The sequence below is a fragment of the Tursiops truncatus genome, chromosome 20, assembly GCF_011762595.2.
Source record: "Tursiops truncatus isolate mTurTru1 chromosome 20, mTurTru1.mat.Y, whole genome shotgun sequence".
NCBI lineage: Eukaryota > Metazoa > Chordata > Mammalia > Artiodactyla > Delphinidae > Tursiops > Tursiops truncatus.
This window is the reverse complement of record NC_047053.1, coordinates 50,990,724-51,004,950: the sequence shown is the minus strand read 5'-3', so window position 1 is coordinate 51,004,950 and position 14,227 is coordinate 50,990,724. Positions and strand designations below refer to the sequence as shown.

Sequence of the window (14,227 nt, the reverse complement as noted above, 5' to 3'; positions counted from 1 at the left end):
ACACTTGTGTCGGGTGCTGGGGCTCTGGGATCAAGAGGGACAGTTAGAATCTGTGCGCCGGGACAGCCAGTGATGATGGCTACCTGGCCAGCTCAGTCCTGCATCCTGCCCTGCCCGGCCTTTCAGCTCCTGCTGTTAACCCAGCTGTCACACTGTTGGGCTGCCCAGTGTCACAACCTCCTTCCCGTGTTTGGGGACCTCCCCACCTTAGGAATCTTACTGGAAGCTCCTTGCCCAGGCTGCACCAATCAGAGGCCTGGCCCTGCCCTTGAACAGAGAGCCAAACGGCTGAGGAGTGAGGCCACAAGATGGAGTCTGCGACTGTGGCAGCGGCCAAGGCCAGGTTACCATGTGGGGAGGGAGGTACACTTTATATAAAAATATTTTGTAACTTTTGGAGTATGTGTTATCCTTTAATGAAACTTTTATTGTCAGATACTTACACGTGAGTATATAAAACATGTGTGTGCAGTGGGAAAAGTTATAAAGCAAACCCCCTTGGAACCACCACCCAGATCAAGAAGTGGAACATTTCAAGTACAAAACTACTGCTCCCCTATGGCCCAGCACCCTCACTTCCAGAAACACAAGCAAAAACATGTACAAGGATCTTCGCGGAAACACGTTCCAAAGAGCAAAAACCAAAATAAAAGGAGTTGGCAGTGTGCTGGCACCTACACGAATGACTGTGCTTAATCCCCACACCCCCCGGGGATAAGGTGGGGAAGACGGCAGCTGAGGCTCTGCCACAACAACTTGCCTGGTGGGATGGGGGGGCAGTGGCACTAGCTGGCCTGACTCAAGGTTTCTTTATTTTGGTCCTTTGTATAAAAATAAAAAATCTTCAAGTGTTCATTGTTTCTCTGTTGAGCAATTCCTCTTTAGGAAATGTAGCCTACGTACGTAACAATAAATATGGCCAAAGCTTCCTGTTCAAAAACAGTCGTCACGGCCATATTTTTAGAGCCCTCAAATAAAACGTTTTGAATGTCCAATAATGGGTAAACAAATTCTGATTAGAATTTGTCTTTGTCATTAGAATGACTGTCTATACTGTAGTCATTCAGAGAAAAGTTTTTAACAATGTGAGAAATGCTTGTTAAGTAAAACACGCAGAAAACACAATTGTTTATAGAATACGATCACAAGGATGTACAAAGTAAAAGAAAAAAAGACCAAACTATACGAAATGTTAAGGAAAATAACAAAAAGAAAAGAGATAAAGATGAGGAGGGAAAAGGTAAATATCAATTTTCCCAAGATTTCCTCTAGGAATCGTTTTTTCCTCTGGGGCTGTTGCATGTATGATTTTGTCTGTCCCACCCTGTGGTGTGTCCCGCACCACACTCGCTCTACTGAAGGACCAGGAGCCCTGGGCACTGCACTAGCCTCTGAGGTCCAGGCAGTGCCTAGAACTGGGCTCCCATTTTACTTCCTTTAGCCCCTGTCCCGTTCAGAGAGGCTGGAAAAGTAAACTCCAGTTTGGAGGCTCCACCCACCTCTCTCTCCAAGTGGCCCAGCCTGGTCCTGACTCGGTCTTCTGGCCACCAACTGGTCCCGTTAGAGCTGTGGCCTCAGGCCCCCAGGCCAGGGGCTGGGGCAGTTCTTGGGCCCACAGGCCTGGTGGCACCTGGTCCTGACCCTGAGCTCCATCCTGTGCCTTCCTCAGCTGAGCCCTGAGGCCTCTTCCTGGAGCCCTGGAGGGAGCTTGGCCTCGGGCCGATGGCACAGGGTCAGGGTCCTACCCTCGAGGAGCCAGAAAACGGGGTGGAGGGGCCGGGAGAAGATGGCATGAAAGGTATACAAGTGTTGGGTCTCGGGCTCCAGGCTGTAGAAGGTGAGGCAGCCAGAGGTCAGGTCCAAATCCATGCCCAGGAGCCGCCCTGATACCCCCGGGAGGCGCCGGGCCTCCCCGTTGTGCCAGGCCTGGGTGCTGTCCTCCTGAATGCAGAGCCCCCAGGAGCTGGGCCCACGGCCGATGTTGTCCGTGTGAGGCCCCAGCTTGCGCCTCGTTAGTTCTGAGTAGGCAACGCCCAGCGTCACCGAGTGGTTGGACACACGTACCTCCCAGTAGTGCTGCCCGGCCTGGAAGCTCTGGGCACACTGCACTTGCCAGAGCTCGAAGCTGCCTGGCCCATCTGGGCCCCGGGGCTTGCGACAGTGCTTTACCTGCCGGTCCTGCTGAGACAGGTAGAAGTGACGGTTGGCGCTGATGGGGTCGAAGGTCAGGTTGCGATAATCTGTTGGGCAGAGATGGACGGAAGGTGAGCGGGCAAGGGTGCCTGTGCCTGGCCACCATCCTGTCCCCAGAGGGGAGAGACAGCAACTGAAGGTCCACGGGCGGATCGCCAGACATCTGCCGGGGCGACTGCAAGCTGAGCTAACGTGGACATCATCTCAACATCCGACCCTCCATGCAACCCCTGAGGTGGAACCTTCCGTCAGCCTCGTTTCACAGATGAGAAAACGGAGGTTCAGAAAGGTCACCTAACTTCGTAAAGTGGAAGAACTGTGATCAATCCCAGATTTGTGTGCCCAGAATCTCCTTAAACACTACACTGGCTGCACGTGTAAGAGGTGTGCATCCTGCAACAGGTGTGCAGAGGGGCGAGGCTAGCCCCAGGGAGGGGAGGGAAACAGACTTCCTGTACAGAACAGTCATAGCACGTGCCGTGCACACGCACAGACCCACGTGTACACACAACGCACTCACACGCACACGCTCACACAGGTGCACACACACATCCGATGGGCCTTCTTACTCTGCCAGAGTTTCCTCCTCAGTGGACAGACGAGGCTCGCGACTGGTGCCGGGGGACCTGGGGCCTCTAGGGGGCAAAGCAGTGCTTTAGGGGAGTGACCTGGAGGGGAGCTCATTGGGGGCTGGGCCCTCACTCCATTACCACCCCAGTGGGAAGGACAGCTGGGCCCAGAGGGGTGGAGAGAGATCTGGGGTCAGCCTTACCCATGGAGCCAAAGTCAGCAGCCTCGGCTGGTGCTCCGGGGTGGCCCCCCTCTTCCAGGAGGAGGGCACACAGCTGGCTCAGGGACTCCTTCAGGCCACCCAGCTGCTGATCTTCGTCCCAGTGCGGGAGAGTCAGTGGCCCAAGCGGGCCTGGGGGCGCCAGGAGCTGTGATTCCTGAGCCCCGGGGACAGCTGCAGTGAGCCGGAGCACGAGGGCAGGCACCCCGGTCCCCACCCTGCCGCCCCAAGGCCTGGTACCTGGAGGAAGGTCCGGTCGTCCAACTGCTCCAGGAGGTTGCGAATCCTGTGGTCACAGCAAGACAAGGCCTCCAGGTGGCCCTGCAGTCGCTGTTTCTCGTCCCGGGCCTGTTCCAGCGCCTGTGTCTTGGCCACCTCGATGTTCCTCAGGGCCAAGTCCCGCTGCATGTCCAGGGCCTGCAGCAGGCGGTTGAACTTGCCAGAGATCACGGAGGTCAGGGTGCAGGCTGAGCTCTGGGTGGGCACAGGAGAAGTCGAGGGCAGCAAAGTCCCTGGGCTGCCCGCTGGCCTGAGGGGTGGGAATGTAGGGAGCCATGGTCCCTGGAATCTCTCCCCCTGTTCAGCCCTTCCTTTCCTGCTGCCAGGAGGCATTTTCAAGGCAGCTTACACCTACTGCCCGGTGTCCCAGGGACCGGCCAGTGGCTGCTCGAAGGACACGGCATGAGGACGTGGGGGGCGTGGAGCAGACAGGCCTCATACCTGGATCTGGCTGCTTCGCTGCTGCAGCTCCTGTAGCTGGCTCTCAGCCTGGGTGGCCTGCTGCTGGGTGACCTCCAGTGTGGCTCTCAGCTGGGCCTGTGGTGCCCACCGGGGGACAAGTAACAAGAGGGGTCCAGGATCGGCTGTGAAGTTCCCCCCTCAGCCAGTCAAAACACCTGCAGATGCTGGGCATCCCCTCCTCATGCCACCCCAGGTGAGGCCAGCACGCAGAGCATCAGCCTTGGTGTGTGCCCCGGGAGAATTGGGTCAGAGTCCCAGGGAGGCCTGGACAAGGCCCCTTCCCCACCCGGAGCAGGGTGGTGCAGAGGCCTTGGGCTGAAGACGAGCAACCTGGGGCGGAGCAGCCCCCCACAACCCTCAGTCAATAAATGGGAGCTTACGCGGCCTTGAGGGGAAGGGGCGACGACCCAAAGCACCAAAGTTTTTTGACAGGTGGGCAGTGCACCGCAGGTGTAAGTTGGGTTCTTCCAAATGCCTGGCCAGTCCTCAGGCCCAGCTTTGGACATGAGGGGGAAGGGGGCACCCCTATTTGGTTGTGACCTGTCTGGTCTCCTCGAGGATCAAAATGCTATACTCTCGTAGTTCAGGACTGCGCATCTGCTAGGATTTGGTTCCCTGTACCAGGTCAAGAGCCTGTCTTGATTCTTCTTGTCCCAGCAACACTTTGATGGAAGGACTGATATTATCCCCGATTCACAGGTCAGAGAAGTTGACAACTTGGTCAAAGTAATCAGGTCTTCCTAAGTGCAACACTTGTGCCTCTGTTCAGGCCTCACCGCCTCCGGCACGGTAAAACATGCTGAATGTAGGAGGGGGCAGGGCAGACTTTTCTGGTTCACCCTGACTCTCCCCCAAAGGCACACATCCAGCCCCTCACACCCCAGCGTCACTTCCCCTCTCCCTAGCCAAATTCTAGCTCCTGCAGTGCATCTGCCGCGGGCTGTACCACCTGTTCCTCCCTCTCTCCCTGTTGCTGCCCTCCACTGCAAACTTCGATGCTTAGTGCAAGGTCTTTGGTCCCACAAGCAGTAACACCCTGTCCTTACTCTGTGCCTTCAGCAGCCACAGGGATTACCCTCCACATTCTGGCTCTGGGCTCCTTGACCTCCTCATTCCATCTCAGCCACTCACCCCTGTTACTTCACCCTGGACCCGTCACCAGCTCTAACATCTCTATTCCAAGCATGTTTTCTGACCACCACCTCCTTTCAAACCAGAATAAAAACAGGACCAAGCGAAGCTGCTGAAGCTGCCAGCCCCGCCCGGGCGCAGAGAGCAGGGCGGGGTCCCCCGAGGGTCACCTCGCGCTCTCGGCGCTCGGCGTCCAGCAGCGTCCGCTCGTGGAGGCGACACTCGCGCACGGTGCACACGCTGCACACGCAGAGGCCCTCGGTGCGGCAGAAAAGCTCGAGCGGCCTCCCGTGCCGGCGGCAGCACGCGCCGGGGCCGGGGTCGGGCGCCGGCCGGACGCGCAGATCCTCCACCACGCCGCTCAGAGCCACGTTGCGGCGCAGCTCGGCGCTGTCGGGGAAGGGCTCCCGGCACTCGGGGCACACCTTCTCGCTGCGGCCCAACCAGTCCTGGATACAGGCCCTGCAGAAGTTGTGGCCGCAGAACAGCGTCACCGGGTCCCGGTAGAGCCCCAGGCAGATGGCACAGGTCAGCCTGTCCTCCAGCCACGGCGCGGCCATGGCGGCGGCGGCCGGCCCCAGACGCACGGGCGGAAGGCCGGGGCCTCTTAAAGGGACCGCCGGCGCCCGGGTGTGGGTGCGGCGGGCGGAGCCAGGACTCGCCTGGGAAGACGAACTTGACAGCCCTTCTTCCGCCCCGACCAGCCGCCACTCCCAGTGCGCTCGCTCCACCCTGCACCGACGGCTGCGGGATTGGCTTCCCATTCCGGTGCTCGGCCCCTGTCAACTCCGAGCCACCCCTGCCTGCCTTTTACCACCCGAAACTGGGAGTTGGGGTCCAGCTCTCTCTGGGACCTCCATCCTGCTTCCCTAGATCCTCAGTCCAGCAGCTCCCGTGCAGGGAATCTGGACACAAGAGGCTTGGGAAACCCGTCGGGCCTCCTGGCCTCCTCCTGGCTGAGGGCCACCACCAGAACCTCTTCTGAGCCCCTAATCTGAAAATCTCATGCAAATACTACTAACAACAACAAGGGCTGTTGTTATCTACCTCCCAGGGGTTTGGGCGATTAAATGGAACAGGACCGCACATGGGAATGCCTGGCAATGAGCATGGGGCACACAGCTAGTGCTCATTAAATGCTCTCTCCTGACCCGAGGGGCCCTGCTGCACTTTTTCCTTGAGCTGAATTTCAGGCACTTGCCGGATTAGGGTGTCTCCCTTCTCTAGGTTATGCCTAATTTCGGTTCTTTTAAAGCAAACAGTGAGGTGGAAATTTCTGGTTACCAAGAGACAGAGACCAAAAAACAGTGGTTCCTTCCTACCCCCTTTAATGGAAACTAAAGCAAGCTTAACCTGCAGTTGGAATCCCCTCTTGGTGTCAGCCCTCTGCTGGGGAGAGTTCCTTGTCTGCAGGTCCCAACTGTTCTGGAACCTCACTTTTTAGAGAGGTGGTTCCCTTGCAGCTGAGCACAGAAGGATCCTGACTGCTAACCCACCTGCCCTGGGGGCAGTGTGTGCTGGGCCAGCGTGAGTTGGAGGAGGGTTAACTCTTTCTTTCCAAAGGAGCTGGCCTAATTTTGAGGCGGGGCGTCCTCTCCCTTTGATGCAGCAAGCGTATTGTCTTCTGGGTGACAGTATGTGAAGTTTCTCTTGCTGGGAAAGGTGCATTGATCTCCTGACTGGCTACTAGGCAGTCTCTGCCTTTAGAGAGGAGAAATACCCTAACCATCCAGCAAGCACTCGGGAGCTTTCTGGGTCCTGAGCAGGGGGCGTGCCCAGAGATCTCTGAGACCTGCCTTTGCCCCACCTGACAAGGCTTCTTATTCAAAGCATCTGGAGGCCAGGAGCCTGTGAACAGCCGGCAAGGGGCCAATGCCCAGGGCTGGCAAATTTCTTTCAAGAGGCCTGTGGGAGCAGCCAGGATCCCCTGCCTGCTTTTTTTCTGCACCCGTCTTCAGCCAGTGGATCGCAGGGCCTCTGACACCCTCAGGAAACAGAGGTGAGGGGTCACCTCCTGGGGTGGGAGGCAGCCTTCTTCCCACCCATAAAGCAAGAGTCCCACCAGGCGGCATTCTGGCTGCTCCCAGAACACAGACCCAGACCAGCTACAGCAAAAATCAATATATTCATACCCCCAACTCCCCAGCCTTCTTCACTTCCAAGCCCTGGGCCTGCTGGGAGGGCAGCAGAGGGGCTGCCTCAGGCAGGCCAGAGAACCCCAATGCTTGCCCCCCTTGGCACTGTGTCTCTATTGCTCCCGCCTGCGGAGCCTGACAGGGTGGCCTGAGAGGCCCAGTCCACTCTCTGAGGGGGGTGGCACTCCAGCCACTCAGTAGATGCCATAGGTGGGTTCGTGACTGTCTCTGTACCGGTCCAGGTAGCGCAGGGGCTGCCGGTGGGGGAAGCGCTTCTGCTTAGGGTGATAAGGGGGCGGCCGCATAAACTCAAACACAGGCTCTCGCATGTCTGCAAGAAGAGTGAAGGGGCGTGTGTGTGGACTGCTGCTGGCCTGAGCCCCTCTTGCGTCTGCCAGGTGGGACTGCCCAGGCTGGCACCACCCAGCCAGCCCACCCCAGGAGTGGCACGCCTGCTGGTGGCCCTCTCCTGACAGGCGCTCCTCCTGGCAAGTCAGGAGAGGTCTGTGAGCTCAGGCCAGCCGCCCCCTCCTCCAGCCCACTCTGCCCTTACCCAGGAGCTGGTGGAAGATGTGGGTGACCGAGTCATCCCAGCGGCACTGGAAGAAGGCCAGGCCAGCTGGAGTCATGGCATCTTGGTGTTTCTTGTAGAAATCAAAAGTGTGGAAGGTCCGCTGGGCAAGCTGGTAGCTGGAGGAAGAGCGGAGCATTAGAGAGTGGGGAAGGGGGCACCAGAGCCCCACAGGCAATGCTGAGAAGCCCCTTAGGGTCTGCCTAGCACAGCTCAAGTTACGAGAGAGAACTGAGAAAGACTGACCACTGCTGGGAAGCTGGCCTGAGGCTGGGGGTAGCTGTGTGTGGGGGAGGGGCACAGATTACCAGGGTGAGGGCCGGGTGTCCCCAGAGAAGTCGATTGGCTTGTCCTGCTTGAAGAGCAGAAAGGCAAAGCGGTGGAAGCCGGAGCCTCGGGCAGGGAAGGGGGGCAGGTAGGGACACGTCTCCTGTCCTTCAGCCACCCTATTGCCTGGGATGTTGGTTCTGGTGGGAGAAAAAGCATCTGTTAATTACCACTCGCGGGAGGTGGCAGCAGGAACATCCCCACCCGTGTGCTCCCTAGAGACTGATATACCTCCCCGGGAAGAGAGACCCTAAAATGATCTCTATTGTACAATCAAGTAGGAAGTAGAGCTCTGTAAACCCTCGGATGGACTGCAAACTTGTGGAGGGAACAGTAGGGGCTCAGAGGCCGACAAGGGCCCCAGGAACTGTCAAGATGAGAGCTACGTCAAGCAGCCTGTTTACTGGCCCTGGGGAGCTGTGGGGATGCCACAGCCGTGCACGCGGGAGAGCCATGCGACCTTGGGCTGTTTCTCTCCCGGTTTCCCAAAGCCTCTAGGTTTGTCAGGGAGTGTTTGCCCAGCCTGGCACTGGGATGGCCGCTGTACCTGCCCCAGGTACAACTCCCCAGAGGGTCCTGTTACACAGGCTGGTAACTGCAGTTGAATAAAAATGCCTGACCTCCTCCCCTTGGCCTGGTGCTCAGAACCAAAGGCCACCGAGAAAACAAGAGGCAGCCCACAGGTACCAGAGGCCTCTCCTGGACTCCTTTCCCATTTGATTGTCACAGAGCCCCTCAGGGTGGCTAAGGCACGTGGTGGCATCATCCTCGTTTTACAGGTAAGGAAAGGAGTTCAGGGAGACCAGGAGGCCTGTGGGAGAGGCCAAGGCCCACTGCTGCCTGCTTTCCTTCTGCACCTGTCTTCAGCCACTGGATCACAGGGCCCCTGACACCCTCAGGAAGCAGACGTGACGAACCACCTCCAGGGATGGGAGATGGTGGTTAGTCCATGGTGGAGCCACGACCAGAATTCAGGTGCAGATCTTTCCAGGGTGCCAGGGCCTCCTGGAACGCTTCTGACCCATTCCCCTACCCCAGGTACTCACACCAGCCAGTGCAAATACTCAGCATCCGGTTCCAGCAGGTGTCCATCTGCACATAAACACACCCCACTGACTGCGGGAACTGCCGCCCCTTCCCACCTCCTCCCTGGGAAGGAGCTGGGGCTGGAGCTTTCCATCTGGCCCCTCCCCCAGCTCCCCAGGGCCCTGGCTCCCGGGAGGTGAAGGAGGCAGGAGTCCAAGTGAGCCCCAGACACCTACCCAAGTTGGTGAGCAGCAGTGTCCACATGGAGCCCTCGCCTGCCTTATAGGTCACCTCCGGGGCCTGGGCAGCCTGGTGGAGAAAGAATGATGGAGCTGTCACCCCATCAGGGATGGACAAGCTGTTCTAAACAGACCTTCGTTCTGGAGGTCAGGAGCCTGAGAAACCTTGGAGAAAGAAGAGTCTATTCTGAAACAAATGCCCATGACAGCCCCTTGAGAGGCAGGTGGGCAAACAGAGACTTATAGACTTATAGAACTCTACAGAGTTGACTATCTCGAGATCTGAACCACAAGAAGGCCAAGGACCAGGGGCTAGGAGGGCACTCTGAAGACAGAGGGTCAGTCACAGCAGTATGCCAAGATGGGACTTCTTTTCCTTTCACTTTACATCCTCTTCTTTGTAATTACTGTATCACGGTGTTGTTTATCAGGAAATCAAAAAGAGGAGACAGAGAACAAGAAGACCCCAGATCAGTCTACACAGATGCCGTGCTTGTGTCCTTAACCACCATAAAAACTGCCTCTATAAATGCTTTCAAAAAGGAGTTGTTGTCTGCGGCCCCATGGTGGGATATGTCTGTGTACACAGGGCGGGGAGGGGCACAGGCCAGCAGTTACCTCAGTTGGAGTGACCTCATTGCCGTAGTACACAGGCACCAAGTCGTCCTCGCCTATAGCGTAGGCCACATGCAGGGGGACTCGGGGCACGAAGGTGGCCCCGTGGAACAGGTCTCGATAGAGGCCGTAGTGTTCAGCCAGACGCTGCTTGTGGTAGGGGCCACAGGTCCTCTCCCACTCAGCCCTCACTGCCTCCAGTGGGATGCGTGCTGGGAAGGAATGATGCCAGCTGGGATGCAGGGTCAGGGCAGGGACACACCCAGGACCCTCTCCCCTGGGAAGGCTTACCTGTGCGGAGGCGAGCGGCCCGTTCCTCCTCCACATTGGCCCGCAGTGCCTGGAGGACCCGCTTCCGCTCCAACAGCTGTTGGGTCCGGCAGACCTTAGGTGCAGGCAACCCAATGTCAATCTTGTCTTTGGGATCTGGGGAGGGAAGGGGTGTTAGAGAAAGTAGGATCAGGTCTTGGTTAAGCTGCCTGTCCATACCTTTCCTTTCACTGGGCAAGCTCTGCTGCTAAAGCTTACCCTTTAATTCACAAAACTAAAATATACTGTGTAGCCAGCTTCACAGACATGAACAGGGTCCAGTTGCTAAGCAAATTGGATACAACTTGAGACTGATCCCTAAACCAGGTTACATCATCTGTCTCGGTCATGGGAAATCGAGGCGGATGGCCATCCCAATTATAGTTGGGGTCACCTTCAAGCCTGTTCACAGCTGGCCATGGACTCGCACCTGTGTACCTGGCAGAATTCAGAGCTGAAGCTAGAAGGAAAGAAGCACTTCTCACACTTAATGCACAAAACCACACAAGTCACCTGGGAAACTTGTTTAAATTCAGATTCTGAATCAGCAAGTTAGCGTGGGGCCTGAGACTCTGCATTCCTAACAAGCTCCTAGGTAATGCCCATGCTGCTGTTCCCAGAACACACTCTGAGGAGCAAGACCCTAGAAAACTTTCAATCCAGCACCCTTTCCCATTTACATTAGACTATGACAATAAGAAACAGACACTGAGCCCACATCAAGAGTGATTTTAGTCTAAGAATTCCGATTAACTGTATCCTTTAATCCTCACAACGATCTTGTGACACAGACACAATCTTTTTATTTTATAGTTGAGGAAACTGAACCTCAGGGAAGTCACTCCCAAGAGATTGACTTGGGTTTAAGTAAGATTCCACACGTGTGCCCTTAACCATCATTAAAATGCCTTTATAAACGCTTTCCAAAGAACAAACTCCTTAAGTGTAGTCAGTCTCTCAGGAGCAGGGTCCCTGAGTCACCTTGCCCAGGGCTTTCAATTTAATTCAGCAAAGTATTGCACACCTACGTGCCAAGCACTGTGCGGGTGCAAGGATCCAATGGTGGTCAAGACAGGCAGGATCCCCACCCTTAGGGAGCTCATAAACTGGGAGGGAGGCTGCGAAGAGAGTCAGGATACGGTGTGGCCAAGGCTACATGAACAGTATTGTAGGAGCAGAGAGGGGCGTTCTAACCCGGAACTGGGCCGTGGGGAGCTGGTCAGGAAAGGGCTTTAGGTGTAGAAATATCCAAGGTGGAACTCTAATAATGAGAGAAGGGAATGTTCCAAAGTAGGGGGACCGAAAGATGTGAAAAATCCTGGTGGGACTAAATCGCCACCGGTGCGCATGGGACCGCTGGCAGGCCCCCTCCCCCAAGCTCGGGCAGGACGCCGGCGGGGCGCCCCCGAGTCCCAAGGCGGCGGGGTCACCGCCCAGCTCCGGTCGCCCCGCACCCGACTCCTCTCCGAAATGCTCCCGGTAGGTCCGCCACCAGTGCGGGTCCCGCGCCTCCTGCTCCGCCCGGCGCCGGTAGCGGTCGAAGCTGCGGTACTTCTTCAGCCGCTCCAGGTTGCTCACGTCGATGACCTCGTTGGGCATCGGCCCCAGAGGAGCGGTCCGGCGGCTCAGGGCGGCTGCGGGCAGAGAGCGGGACGTCAGGCCGGCACCGGCCCGGCCCCACGGAGGTCGGGGGCGGGAGCTGTCTCGATCCCCAGGGTTCGGCTATACGGAGACCTCCAAGAGCCCTCACCTGAGGTGCTGAAGCCCCGCCACCTCCGACTCCCGTACAGCGCGACTCGCCACCAGGTCGCCGCCATCTTCCCCCAAGCCGCCGTCGCCGCCGCGGCTCCTAAGACCCGAAAGAGGCGGCCGCAGCAGCGCCTGAGCGCACGGCGGAAGCCCCGCCCTCAGGCCCCGCCCTAGCATCACAGGAGCCACGCCCCCTCCTAGGCCCAGGAGTCTTACTTCCTGGGATCCGCGAGCTCCTCCCTCCGGGAGGTGGCTGCGGACCTCGGGCGCCCTGGTTCCGGAAGTGACCGGTGAACGGCGAGGCGGAGCTGCGAGCGGTCCGGACCCCTTCCCGCGTCCAGCCACCAGGGGGCGGCACAGACTGGGGACGGTCGGCCGGGCCCGCAGCCACCTCGGCTCAACGAGGTAGGCTCTTTGCGGGGCTCTGGGTGCTGCTCTCTCTCAGGGGTCACCCAGTCCCTGAAGGCGGCATCCTGAGCACCCCCGGCAGCACGGGCAGGGGAAGGGGTTGCGAGCAGGGATTCAGGAGTCCTCCTACTTGGGTTCAGATTCCAGATTGTGACCTTGCTGTCGCCCTTGCAGTTTCCTCATTTGGAAAAAAAAAGCACGTAGTAATAGTGCTTACCTCGTAGGATTGTTGGAAGGATTAAATGTTAATTAACATATGTAAAGCACTTAACTGTGGGATGTGTGTTAGCTTTTGATCACCTCCAAGTTTTTGCCTTTGCCTAAACCTTTTCAGGGTTGTGTTGTTCTTGGGATTCAGTTCTAACAAGATGAAACTTGGTACCCCTGGTGATCTGGACCCGCTTCTGCTCTGGTCCCTCTGTCCTGGAATTCAAGCTTCTGTGACACCAACCTTCTGTAACCCAGCAAAGGGCTCTTGTGCCTGTGATGCAGAAAGCCAGACTCTTGACACTGGATTTGCAGCAGAGTAGATTTATTGCAGGACACCACGCAAGGGAGTGGGAGACAAACCTCAGATCCACCCCAACTTGGTCTTTGAGTTTTGTTTTGTGGGGGGTTTTTTAGGGGAGGAAAAAGGAAGCTGGGGTTAATCATAATTTTTTGACATTTTTTTTTAATATGGACCACTTTTAAAGTCTTTATTGAATTTGTTACAATATTGCTTCTGTTTTATGTTTTGGTTTTTGACTGCAAGGCATTTGGGATCTTAGCTCCCTGACCAGGGATGGAACCTGCACCCCCTGCATTGGAAGGCGAAGTCTTAACCACTGGACCACCAGGGAAGTCCCTACATTTCATTTTTTTTTATTTTTTAGTCCCTACATTTCTTAATCAAAGTTTTGGGAATCAGGATATTTCTGGTTTACGACTCTCTGGCCAGGTAGTCCACGGCTTGGGGGTCTGTGAGCTCATCTTGCCCTGGAGAAACGGCCTGAGTTTGCACATGAATGGAGATATCTATAATAATAGCAATTTTAGTACATTAACGATGTTATCAACAGCAGCAGTTTTAGTCATCTGACTCTGGTTGATTACTGTTCCGTTAGCACAGGATTGAGATCAGAGGGGATAAGAAAGGGAATAAAGTTTTGGATAGAGAGATTAATCATAAACTCGGTAAGGGAACATGGTTTTACAGGGGCTCGGTTTCACATTTTTCACTTACTTAGCACTTTTCTCCCCCTGGCACCGGACCTTTGCACATGCTGTTACTTCTGCCTTGCACTCCTTACCTCTCCCCCTGTTGCTTGGCTACCTCCTAGACCCCGTGAAGCAGTCCCTCCAGGAAGCCTTCCCTGATGTCTCAACCAGGGCTGCTGACCCATTCAGTTGCTCTGGTAGTAGCAGAAGCTTGACCCTCACTTTCACACTGAAATGGCATGGGCGGGGCGGGGTCTCTTAATTCAGCAGGAAGTGGCCACACCTTGAATTTGGTTTTCATAAACAGCAACCAAACAGCTAAACTCACTGTCACTGCCAACTCACCCATCAGTGCACAGCTACTGTATGTTAAGGCCCGTAAGACCCAGTCATTGCTTATTTTTAATATTTTCATTTTTATTCAGATGTTACTTATTTTATTATTTTGGCCGCGCCGTGTGGCATGTGGGATCTTAGTTCCCCGGACCGACCGGGGACCTAACTCGTACCCCCTGCAGTGGAAGCGCGCAGTCTTAACCACTGGACCCCCCAGGGAAGTTCCTGGAGGCACTGCTTATTAATTTGTGAAATTCTGCTGATGGAAGAGCAGAGCTGAAGGTTGTGAGCAGACCGGGACTGTGCCTCAGGCCGGGAGGAGCACAGGGGTTCCTGTATGCTTAATGTCCTGCGCGTGTTTGAATCTGGCCTCCTTTGCTATTTTATCTTCTCCTTTGGTTTCTGAATCCTCTTCTACATGCCTCTAAACCCACCCCCACCCCAGCCTGCCCCTCTA

The 14,227-nt window shown here is 56.3% G+C and overlaps 2 protein-coding genes across 3 annotated transcripts; both read right to left on the bottom strand.

The window, feature by feature from the left end:
* Window positions 1–400: 400 nt before the first annotated feature.
* On the bottom strand, window positions 401–6,806 carry TRIM65 (tripartite motif containing 65). 2 transcript variants are annotated; one of them, XM_004310410.4, is made up of 6 exons: window positions 5,026–6,806; window positions 3,704–3,799; window positions 3,224–3,457; window positions 2,966–3,140; window positions 2,763–2,828; window positions 401–2,240 (listed from the first exon to the last, which is right to left on the bottom strand). In XM_004310410.4, exons 1-6 carry the CDS (start codon window positions 5,617–5,619, stop codon window positions 1,666–1,668), a joined length of 1,740 nt encoding a protein of 579 aa, XP_004310458.2. In that variant the 5' UTR covers window positions 5,620–6,806; the 3' UTR covers window positions 401–1,665. The 2 variants fall into 2 exon arrangements, with proteins under 2 accessions (XP_004310458.2, XP_019794312.1); XM_019938753.3 differs by lacking the exon at window positions 2,763–2,828.
* A 155-nt stretch (window positions 6,807–6,961) lies between these two features.
* Window positions 6,962–11,926, bottom strand: MRPL38 (mitochondrial ribosomal protein L38). The gene is made up of 9 exons (XM_033846489.2): window positions 11,828–11,926; window positions 11,532–11,711; window positions 10,060–10,194; window positions 9,772–9,980; window positions 9,151–9,223; window positions 8,935–8,980; window positions 7,870–8,028; window positions 7,544–7,680; window positions 6,962–7,321 (listed from the first exon to the last, which is right to left on the bottom strand). The coding sequence occupies exons 1-9, from the start codon at window positions 11,892–11,894 to the stop codon at window positions 7,185–7,187; spliced, it is 1,143 nt and encodes a 380-aa protein (XP_033702380.1). The 5' UTR covers window positions 11,895–11,926; the 3' UTR covers window positions 6,962–7,184.
* Window positions 11,927–14,227: the final 2,301 nt, after the last annotated feature.

Bases quoted from the DNA above. Each gene is read 5' to 3' on its own strand.
- TRIM65 (XM_004310410.4), bottom strand. From the start codon at position 5,619: ATGGGAAGCCAATCCCGCAGCCGTCGGTGCAGGGTGGAGCGAGCGCAC. The intron at 3,458-3,703 runs GTATGAGGCCTG...GTGCCCACCCAG, and splicing joins AGCGAAGCAGCCAGATCCAG to AGCTCAGCCTGCACCCTGAC. The intron at 2,829-2,965 runs GTAAGGCTGACC...TTTGCCCCCTAG, and splicing joins TGCTGACTTTGGCTCCATGG to AGGCCCCAGGTCCCCCGGCA.
- MRPL38 (XM_033846489.2), bottom strand. From the start codon at position 11,894: ATGGCGGCGACCTGGTGGCGAGTCGCGCTGTACGGGAGTCGGAGGTGG. The intron at 11,712-11,827 runs GTGAGGGCTCTT...CTCTGCCCGCAG, and splicing joins GCGGGGCTTCAGCACCTCAG to CCGCCCTGAGCCGCCGGACC. The intron at 10,195-11,531 runs GTGCGGGGCGAC...TTCCCTCCCCAG, and splicing joins GCATTTCGGAGAGGAGTCGG to ATCCCAAAGACAAGATTGAC.